Here is an 11622-nt window from a genome sequence, read left to right on the forward strand (position 1 = left end):
GCCAGGGTGTGGCATGGGTTTTTGTATGTGGTGTGTATTTATGGGGATTGTAGCTAGTGGGGTGTTCTAGCTAAGTCTATGGCTGTCTGAAGTGGTTCTCAATCAGAGGCAGGTGTTTATCGTTGTCTCTGATTGGGAACCATATTTAGGCAGCCATATTCTTTGAGTTTGTCGTGGGTGATTGTTCCTGTCTATGTGTTTTCACCAGATAGGCTGTTTAGGTTTTCGTTACGTTCATTTACGTTCTTTATTTTGTAGTATTTGTATTGATTCGTGTTTTACATTTGTTCATTAAAACATGGATCGCAATCTACACGCTGCATTTTGGTCCGATCCTTGTTCTACCTCTTCATCAGAAGAGGAGATAGAAGAAAGCCGTTACAGAATCACCCACCCCAAAGGGACCAAGCAGCGTGTCAACAGGCAGGAACAGCCCAAAGTGGAGTACAGTATGGACTATACTTCTTGGGAGGAGATAGACAGGTGGGCGGTCGACCCAGGGAGAGTGCCGGAGCCCGCCTGGGATTCGATGGAGCAGTGCGCGGAAGGATATAGGAGAATGGAGTTTGCGAAGCAAGCAAGGCGGCGCGGACGGAGGCCCCAGAGTCAGCCCCAAAAATTTCTTGGGGGGGGGCTCAGGGAGAGTGTGGCAGAGTCAGGAGCCAGACCTGAGCCAACTCTCCCTGTTTATCGTGAGGAGCCAAGGAGGAGACCAGAACCAGAGCCGGTGTTGGAGGTGAGCGAAACAGAGACTGTGAAGGAGTTAATGGGGAAATTGGAGGAGAGAGAAATGAGGGAGTTGCTGTGTTGGTGTTTTAAACATGGAATTCGCCCGACGGAGCGTGTCGGGGATTTGATGGCACCTGGGTCAGCGCTCCATACTCGTCCTGAGGTGCGTGTTAGTCGGCTGGTGAAGATGGTGCCAGTCTCACGTACCAGGCCTCCTGTGCACCTCCCTAGCCTTGCACGTCCTGTGCCAGCACCGCTCTCAAGATCTCCAGTACGCCTTCACGGTCTAACCCATCCTGTGCCACCTCCACACCCCAGCCCTCCGGTAGCAGCTCCCCGCACCAGGCTTCCTGTGCGTGTCCTCGGCCCAGTACCACCAGTGCCAGCACCACGCATCAGGCCTACATTGCGCCTCGCCTGTCCAGCGCTGTCGGAGCCCTCCTCCTCTCCAGCGCTGTCGGAGTCTCCCGCCTGTTTAGCGCTGTTAGAGCCTTCCTTCTCTACAGCGCTGCCGGAGTCTCCCGCCTGTTCAGAACTGCCAGTTAGCATAGAGCTGCCAGTTAGCATAGAGCTGCCAGTTAGCATAGAGCTGCCAGTTAGCATAGAGCTGCCAGTTAGCATAGAGCTGCCAGTTAGCTTAGAGCTGCCAGTTAGCAAGGAGCTGCCAGTCTGCAAGGAGCTGCCAGTCTGCAAGGAGCTGCCAGTCTGCAAGGAGCTGCCAGTCTGCATGGAGCTGCCAGTCTGCATGGAGCTGCCAGTCTGCAAGGAGCCGCCAGAGCTGCCTGTCTGCAGGATGCCGCCAAAGCTGCCAGTCTGCAAGGAGCCGCCAGAGCTGCCAGTCTGCAAGGAGCCGCCAGAGCTGCCAGTTAGCATGGAGCAGCCAGGGCCGCCAGTCAGCATGGAGCAGCCAGGGCCGCCAGTCAGCATGGAGCAGCCAGGGCCGCCAGTCAGCATGGAGCAGCCAGGGCCGCCAGTCAGCATGGAGCAGCCAGTCAGCATGGAGCAGCCAGTCAGCATGGAGCAGCCAGAGCAGCCAGTCAGCATGGAGCAGCCAGAGCAGCCAGTCAGCATGGAGCAGCCAGAGCTGCCAGTCAGCATGGAGCAGCCAGTCAGCATGGAGCAGCCAGAGCTGCCAGTCAGCATGGAGCAGCCAGTCAGCATGGAGCAGCCAGAGCTACCAGTCATCATGGAGCAGCCAGTCAGCATGGAGCAGCCAGAGCTGCCAGTCGACCAGACTCTTCCAGAGCTGCCAGTCGACCAGACTCTTCCAGAGCTGCCAGTCGACCAGACTCTTCCAGAGCTGCCAGTCGACCAGACTCTTCCAGAGCTGCCAGTCGACCAGACTCTTCCAGAGCTGCCAGTCGACCAGACTCTTCCAGAGCTGCCAGTCGACCAGACTCTTCCAGATCTGCCAGTCGACCAGACTCTTCCAGATCTGCCAGTCGACCAGACTCTTCCAGATCTGCCAGTCGACCAGACTCTTCCAGATCTGCCAGTCGACCAGACTCTTCCAGATCTGCCAGTCGACCAGACTCTTCCAGATCTGCCAGTCGACCAGACTCTTCCAGATCTGCCAGTCGACCAGACTCTTCCAGATCTGCCAGTCGACCAGACTCTTCCAGATCTGCCAGTCGACCAGACTCTTCCAGATCTGCCAGTCGACCAGACTCTTCCAGATCTGCCAGTCGGCCAGGATCTGCCGAAACCACCAGCCAGCCAGGTAGATTCATCAACCTGCCTGAGCTTCCTCTCACTCCTGAGCTTCCTCTCACTCCTGAGCTTCCCCTCAGTCCCGAGCTGCCTCAGTCCCGAGCTGCCCCTCAGTCCCGATCTGCTCCTCAGTCCAGTGGGGTTCTGGGTGAGGACTACTAGGCCATGGTCGGCGGCGAGGGTGGACTATCCAGGGACGCGAGGAGAAGGGACTAAGACATTGATTGAGTGGGGTCCACGTCCCGCGCCGGAGCCGCCACCATGGACAGACGCCCACCCGGACCCTCCCTATTGTTTTGAGGTGCGTTCGGGAGTCCGCACCTTAGGGGGGGGGTTCTGTCACACCCTGGTCAAAGTATTTTGTGTTTATCTTTATTTATTTGGTCAGGCCAGGGTGTGGCATGGGTTTTTGTATGTGGTGTGTATTTATGGGGATTGTAGCTAGTGGGGTGTTCTAGCTAAGTCTATGGCTGTCTGAAGTGGTTCTCAATCAGAGGCAGGTGTTTATCGTTGTCTCTGATTGGGAACCATATTTAGGCAGCCATATTCTTTGAGTTTGTCGTGGGTGATTGTTCCTGTCTATGTGTTTTCACCAGATAGGCTGTTTAGGTTTTCGTTACGTTCATTTACGTTCTTTATTTTGTAGTATTTGTATTGATTCGTGTTTTACATTTGTTCATTAAAACATGGATCGCAATCTACACGCTGCATTTTGGTCCGATCCTTGTTCTACCTCTTCATCAGAAGAGGAGATAGAAGAAAGCCGTTACAACCAGTACTGAGTCGATGTGCAGGAGGTAATTGAGGTAGATATGTACACAAAGGTAGGGATAAAGTGACTAGGCAACAGGATCGATAATAAACAGATAATAAACAGAAGTGTATGTAATGAGTCAAAATAGTGCAAAAAGGGTCAAGGCAGATAGTTAAATAGTTAACCAATCCAACCAACCTGGACTATTTATCAGTCTTATAGCTCGGGGGTAGAAGCTGTTCAGGGTTTTGTTGGTTCCAGACTTGGTGCATCGGTACTGCTTGACGTGGGGTAGCAGAGAGAACAGTCTATGACTTGGGTGGCTGGAGTCTTTGACAATTTTTAGGGTCTTCCTCTGACATCACCTGGCATAGAGATCCTGGATGGCAGGACGCTTTTGCCCCAGTGATGTACTGGGCCGTACGCACTACAGTCTGTAGCGCCTTGCGGATGGACACCACGCAGTTGCCATACCAAGAGGTAATGCAGCCATTCAAGATGCTCTCAATGGTGCAGCTGTAAAACTTTTTGAGGATCTGAGGACCCAGTCAAATCTTTTCAGCCTCCTGAGGGGAAAGAAATGTTGTTGTGCCCTCTTCACGACTGTGTTGTTGTGTGTGGGTCATGATCATTCCTTAGTGATGTGGAGGAACTTGAAGCTCTCGTACCCGCTCCATTACAGCCCCATCGATGTGGTAGCGGTCGTTCCCTGTAGTCCATGATCAGCTCCTCTGTTTTGCTGAAGTTGAGCAAGTGGTTGTTTGTCCTGTCACCACACTGCCAGGTCTCTAACCTCCTCCCTATAGGCTGTCTCATTGTCTTCAGTGATCAGGCCTACCACCGCCGTGTAGTCAGCGAACTTAATGATGGTGTTGGAGTCGTGTACGGCCACACTGTTGTGGGTGTACAGGAAGTACAGGAGGGGACTAAGATACAGTATGTACGTACGGTCACTGTGGGGACGATGTCGTTGATTTACTTATTAATGAAGTAGGTGACTGATGTGATAAACTCCTCAATGTTTTTAAATGAATCCTGGAACATGTTCCAGTCTGTGCCAGAGAAACAGTCCTGTAGCTTCATCTGACCACTTCCGTATTGAGTCACTGGTACTTCCTGTTGGAGTTTTCGCTTGCAAGCAAGAATCAGGAGGATGGAGTTATGGCCCGATTTGCCAAATGGAGTGCGAGGGAGAGCTTTGTATGCATTTCTGTGACTGAAATTAAGGTGATATAGAGTGACATGCTAGTAAACATGCCGGATTTCACTTTCCCTGCATTAAAAACCACAGGGCACTATGTGCCTTTTGTTTACTTATGGCCCTATACAGCTTGTTGAGTGCAGTCTTGTTTTGTGGTGGTAAATAGACAGCTACGAAAAATATAGATGAAAACTCTATTGGTAAAAAGTAAGTTCTTCAGCTTATCATGAAGTATTCTAACTCAGGCAAGCAAAACCTCCAGACTTCCTCCACATTTGAGATCTGCCACCAGCTGTTGTTAACAAAGAGACCCCCCCACCTTAACCTTACACGACGCTGCCGTAAGGTCTTGACGACGCATAGTGAAAACCAGCTAGATGTATATTATCCATGTCCTTGTTTAGCCACGACTCCGAAAAGCACAGGATATTACAGTTTTTCAGGTCCCGTTTATAGGATAGTCTCGAACGGTGTTCATCCAGTTTATTCTCCAGTGATTGTACGTTTCCCAATAGAACGGAGGTAGAGTCCGTTTATTTGCTCGCCGAAGTAGTCTCGTCAGGGAGCCCGCTCGTTAACCTGTTTTGCGCCGCCTCTTCCATTTTCAAGTACCGGGGATTATGGCCTGGTCTGGAATGAGCAGTACATCCACAGCTGCCCGACTCAATGAAGTAGATGTCTTCATTCAAATTGAGATTAGTGATCGCTCTTCTGATGTCCAGAAGCTGTTTTTGGTCATAGGAAATGATGCCCGGAAATATTATGTGCACAAAAAAAGCTAAGATCAGTGAAAAGAAGGCAGATATCCACTGCAGCGCTATCTTACATTTCTCGCTCTCTCCATCCTGTTTGAAACAAGGCTCTAAAGTAATACTTCTCAAACTGTGGCAAAGCAATTAACTGCGTGTCCTGAACACAAAGTGTTATTTTGGGGGAAAATCCAATATAACATATTACTGAGTACCGCTCTCCATATTTTCAAGCATAGTGGTGGCTGCATCCTGTTATGGGTATGCTTGTCATTATTATGGACTGGGGAGTTTTATCAGGATATAGAAGAAACGGAATGGAGCTAACCTCAGGCAAAATTCTAGAGGAAAACCTGGTTCTGTGTGCTTTCCACCAGAAACTGGGAGATGAATTTACCTTTCAGCAGGACAATAACCTACAACACAAGGCCACATTCACACTGGAGTTGTTTACCGAGAAGAAAGTGAATGTTTCTGAGTGGCCGAGTTACAGTTTTGATTTAAATCTACTTGAAAATCTATGGCAAGGCCTGAAATGGTTGTCTAGCAATGATCAACAACCAATTTGACAGAGCTTGAAGAATTTAGAAAAGAATAATAGGTAAATATCGCACAATCCAGATGTGAAAAGCTCGTAGAAACTTACCCAGAAACACTCACTACTGTAATCGCTGCCAAAGGTGCTTCTACAAAGTATTCGGGTGTGACTATGTATACAGTGCCTTCGGAAGGTATTCAGACCCCTTTTTCCACAATTTGTTACGTTTCAGCCTTATTCTAAAATTGATTAATTTGTTTTTTCCCCCCTCATCAATCTACACACAATACACCATAATGACATCACAATACCCCATAATGACATCACAATACCCCATAATGACATCACAATACCCCATAATGACAAAGCAAAAACATTTTTTTTTAGAAATGTTTGCTAATTTATAAAAAATAAAATAAAACTTAAATATCACATTTAGATAAATATTTAGACCCTTTACTCAGTACTTTGTTGAAGCACCTTTGGCTGCGATTACAGCCTAACTTCTTCTTGGGTATGACACTACAAGCTTGGAACACCTGTATTTGGGGAGTTTCTCCCATCCTTCTATGCAAATCCTCTCAAGCGCTTTCAGGTTGGATGGGGAGTGTTGCTGCATAGCTATTTTCAGGTCTCTCCAGAGATACTCAATTGGGTTCAAGTCCAGTCCACTCTAAGATATTCAGAGACTTGTCCTGAAGCCACTCCTGCGTTGTTTTGGCTATGTGCTTAGGGTTGTTCTCCTCTTGGAAGGTGAACCTTCGCTCCAGTCTGAGGTCCGTAATAGCGCTATGGAGCAGGTTTTCATCATGGATTTCTTTGTACTTTGCTCCGTTCCTCAATCCTGACTACTGTCCCACTACCTGCAGTTGAAAAACATCCCAACAGCATGATGCTGCCACCACCATGCTTCACCATAGGGATGGTGCCAGGTTTCCTCCAGATGTGACGCATGGCATTCAGGCTAAAGAGTTCAATCTGGGTTTCATCAGAACAGAGAATCTTGTTTCTCATGGTCTAAGAGACTTTAGGTGCCTTTTGGCAAACTCCAAGTGGGCTGTCATGTGCATTTTATTGAGGAGTGGCTTCTGTCTGGCCACTCTACCATAAAGGCCTAATTGGTGGAGTGTTGCAGAGATGGTTGTCCTTCTGGAAGGTTCTCCCATCTTCACAGATGAACTCTAGATCTCTGTCAGAGTGACCATCAGGTTATTGGTCACCTCCCTGACCAAGGCCATTCTCCCCCGATTTCTCAGTTTGGTCAGATGGCCAGCAATAGGAAGAGTCTTGGTGGTTCCAAACATCTTCGATTTAAGAATGATGGAGGCCACTGTGTTCTTGGGGAACTTCAATGCTGCAGACATTTTTTGGTACCCTTCCCCAGATCTGTGCCTTGACACAATCCTGTCTCGGAGCTCTACAGACAATTCCGCCAACCTCATGGCTTGGTTTTTGCTCTGACATTCACTGTCAACTGTGGGAGCTTATATAGACAGGTGTGTGCCTTCCTAAATCATGTCCAATCAACTGAATTTACCACAGGTGGACTCTAATCAAGTTGTAGAAACATCTCAAGGATGATCAATGGAAACAGGATGCACCTGAGCTCAATTTCAAGTCTCATAGCAAAGGGTCTGAATACTTATGTAAATAAGGTATTTCTGTTTTTTATTTTTTATACATTTGTAAATAAATTCTAAAAATCTGTTTTCACTTTGTCATTATGGGGTATTGTGTGTAGATTGTTGAGGATGTTTTAATTGATTGAATCCGTTTTAGAATAAGGCAGTAACGTAACAAAATGTGGAAACAGTCAATGGCTCTGAATACTTTCCGAAGGCTCTGTATATAGGCTACCTGAACAGGAACCCAGTGGACCTGCAGTCTAAGGTACAAACTAGGTACGGTACTGCATTGTAAACAAACACCACTTCCAGCTGACCCCTGGCAGCTATTTAACATATTTGTTCAGGTTTTCAAATTCTCCTGCTGCGAGATGACTTTCCTCCTGCAACCAAACGGTTCAAATTAAGAGCCACCATCAGTACCAAGCATTAAGAGACACTCCTCTTACCTTAGCCTCAGATGTAGGTTCCAGGAAGCATAGTCGATTACCGAGTCCCTCCACGGACAGACAAAACTTGCGATTCTCTTTCTGGATGGTGGCGACACTTTGAAGCACCACCTCATCATCCTGCCAGAGAAGAAGAGAACATTAGGAGACGTTCTGTACAACATGAGGAGACGTTCTGTACAACATGAGGAGACGTTCTGTACAACATCAGGAGACGTTCTGTACAACATCAGGAGACGTTCTGTACAACATCAGGAGACGTTTTGTACAACATGAGGAGACGTTCTGTACAACATCAGGAGATGTTCTGTACAACATGAGGAGACGTTCTGTACAACATCAGGAGATGTTCTGTACAACATGAGGAGACGTTCTGTACAACATGAGGAGACGTTCTGTACAACATCAGGAGATGTTCTGTACAACATGAGGAGACGTTCTGTACAACATCAGGAGATGTTCTGTACAACATGAGGAGACGTTCTGTACAACATCAGGAGACGTTCTGTACAACATCAGGAGACGTTTTGTACAACATTAGGAAACGTTTTGTACAACATTAGGATACGTTCTGTACAACATTAGGATACGTTCTGTACAACATCAGGAGACGTTCTGTACAACATCAGGAGACGTTTTGTACAACATTAGGAAACGTTTTGTACAACATTAGGAAACGTTTTGTACAACATTAGGATACGTTCTGTACAACATTAGGAAACGTTTTGTACAACATTAGGAAACGTTTTGTACAACATTAGGAAACGTTTTGTACAACATTAGGAAACGTTTTGTACAACATTAGGATACGTTCTGTACAACATTAGGAAACGTTTTGTACAACATTAGGATACGTTCTGTACAACATTAGAAGACAAAGACGATTACTTTGTTGTCCATTGTCCACAAATATGAATAACACACATACACAGAGAGAGGACAGAGAGGTTGTAGCAGTGACTGGCAATACTGGTCCCTGAAAACAAGCCACACAATGTCAACCAGGAATCTTCTCTGAATGACACACATACACAGAGAGAGGACGGAGAAGTTGGAGCAACGACTCGCAACACTGGTCCTGGAAAACAAGCAACACAATGCCAATCAGAAATCTGCTTTCACCAGGCCAACTAATTCTCAACAGGCCAACTCTTTAACCTGGCCAACTCTTTCTCACAAGGCCAACTCTTAAAGCAGGCCAACTTTTTCACCATGCCAAATCTTTCTCACCAGGCCAACTCTTCCTCGACAGGCCAACTCTTTCACCAGGCCAACTCTTTCTCACCAGGCCAACTCTTTGTCACCAGGTCAACTCTTTCTCACCAGGCCAACTCTTTCTCACTAGGCCAACTCTTTCTCACAAGGCCAACTCTTTCACCAGGCCAACTCTTTCTCACCAGGCCAACTCTTTCTCACTAGGCCAACTCTTTCTCAACAGGCCAACTCTTTCACCAGGCCAACTCTTTCTCACAAGGCCAACTCTTTCTCAACAGGCCAACTCTTTCTCACCAGGCCAACTCTTTCTCAACAGGCCAACTCTTTCACCAGGCCAACTCTTTCTCACAAGGCCAACTCTTTCTCAACAGGCCAACTCTTTCTCACTAGGCCAAATCTTTCTCACTAGGCCAAATCTTTCTCACCAGGCCAACTCTTTCTGACCAGGCCAACTCTTTCTGACCAGGCCAACTCTTGCAGATAAGAGATAAAGATGGAGAGATGAGGAGAACAGACTTCAAGATCAGACTACTGAGATGCAGGCAGGATATTGGGTTTAAAATGGGTCAACAGTCTCAGTCTTACACCAACTACTGCAGATTTGTTTTCCTCTCTCCGTACTATACGAGATAAATGTATAATCAAGGATAGTCATCGATGATATCTCTGTTTCTCCGCCCTTACAAACACATCAAACGCTGGAGGGTCATGGTGCTGAGCAGGCCCATGCAAGATTTATGAATGGAATGAAAAGATAGTAAGAACATGAATAATTCATATATAATCATCTGTTTTATCAGCATATATAATCATATCAGAGGAAAACAGCTAGAGAGGATAACCGATTGGTCTTGGTATCAAAAACAGTATTAAAAAGTCAAAAAGTTACAGCCCTTCTATTGCTAGAAACAATACGTTACACATGAAAACTAGGTTCCGAAATCTTGTTTTCAACCCCGGTTCCATTATTAAACTGATTCAGGGAAACCTGGGTCATATTCACAAATGTACACCACAGCAAAACATTTTGCAACGGCAAAAAAATAACAAGCTTTTTGTAGTGGACAAGTTTAGGTAATCTCTCTCCATTTCCTTCCTAGTGAATACGACCCTGGTTTTAATGCATGAGGAAAGTTACGGTTGGACTGTAGTCAGGAGATCCAACTATTGATCCTATGTGTCTCTACCACTGTGTACTCCCACTCAGGCCACGGATATTGATTTGTGTCTCTGACGTTTTCTCTCTCTCTCTCTCTCTCTCTCTCTCTCTCTCTCTCTCTCTCTCTCTCTCTCCCTCCCTCCCTCCCCACATTAATTGGAACTGATTGTTACTATGGTTTTGTGCCTCTGGCTCTATTCATGCAGTATTGCTTCATTACATCCAGCCCTCCTCACACAGCTGGAGCTACCAGCTGGTCAGTGTATCAGAGTGGCTCCTCATCTCATCTACCTGATGACGTAGTCCTGCCTGGGGTCAATTCCCACCAACGTCACCCTTAAAACATTCAACCGGCACCTCTGGTTTACGTTTGTTGACCTTCTAAACCACACAATTACATATAAGTCATTTAATTCAACTCACCACAACTGCTGCTTAGTTTGAGATGTACATCATTATGCAATAATGTTCCTAATGATCGGCCCCCCACAAAAAGCCACAACAATTCCATTATAAACATGTGAATGTTGGTCATAAACGATAGGCACAAGGCTAAGTAAGCTAACTGGACTCACACTGTGGTTATACTTTATAACAGATGCTTGAGGTCTGAGTAATGTGAAATGTCAAACTGTTACTGACAGACGGGGGCTCGACGGACATGAGAATGTTGATCATAAACGATAGGCACAAGGCTTTAGTAATACAACATTTACTGTCAGCTAACTGGACTCACACTGTGGTTGTACTTTATAACAGATGCTTGAGGTCTGAGTAATGTGAAATGTCAAACTGTTACTGACAGAGGGGGCTCGACGGACTGAAGAGAGGAGGCTTCCAACTCTCCGGAAGCAAGTTTGATTTCTTAATTAACCTATAGTACATATCTATCCCTCGCTCTCGCTCTCTCTCTCTCTCTCTCTCTCTCTCTCTTTCGCTCTCTCTCTCTCGCTCTCGCTCTCTCTCTCTCTCTCTCTCTCTCTCAGTGGATTAGACATAAGGCAGAAAGCATTGATGTTGGCCCAGAGTCTGGGAGTTGCTCCCTCTGAAAGACTGGGGGCTGCAAAGCTACAATTTTCCCTATATAGGGCCCATAAAGTTCAGGGAAAATGTAGTGCACTATATAGTACCCTGGCCTGCAGAAGATCTCAGTAACGCAGGCTTGTCACCCCTTTAAAATGAAGTAAATGTTTTGCTTTCTTTTCATTCACCACCGACTGTTCGGGATAGCTGGTATTTCTGGTAGCTGAGAAAACTTAGCAGCAGAACAACTGGAATGCTGGGTGTTTGAGAGGGAGAGGTAGAGAGAGAAAGAGAGAGAGAGAGAGAGGTAGAGAGAGAGAGGGAGGGCGAGAGAGATAGAGAGAGAGGTAGAGAGAGAGGTAGAGAGAGAGGTAGAGAGAGAGAGAGAGAGAGAGAGAGAGAGAGAGAGAGAGAGAGAGAGGGAGAGATGAGAGAGAGAGAGAGAGAGAGAGAGAGAGAGAGAGAGAGAG

The 11622-nt window shown here is 46.7% G+C and overlaps 1 protein-coding gene across 1 annotated transcript in view; it reads right to left on the reverse strand.

The window, feature by feature from the left end:
• LOC139414910 (ryanodine receptor 3-like) overlaps positions 1 to 11622 on the reverse strand; it is a 233143-nt gene that overhangs the window by 191565 nt on the left and 29956 nt on the right. The window contains exon 2 of the mRNA XM_071162527.1: positions 7756 to 7875. Within this exon, the coding sequence (XP_071018628.1) occupies positions 7756 to 7875 (120 nt within the window). The remainder of the gene's footprint in view (positions 1 to 7755; positions 7876 to 11622) is intronic.

Source organism: Oncorhynchus clarkii, chromosome 8 (assembly GCF_045791955.1).
Source record: "Oncorhynchus clarkii lewisi isolate Uvic-CL-2024 chromosome 8, UVic_Ocla_1.0, whole genome shotgun sequence".
Taxonomy (NCBI): Eukaryota; Metazoa; Chordata; class Actinopteri; order Salmoniformes; family Salmonidae; genus Oncorhynchus; species Oncorhynchus clarkii.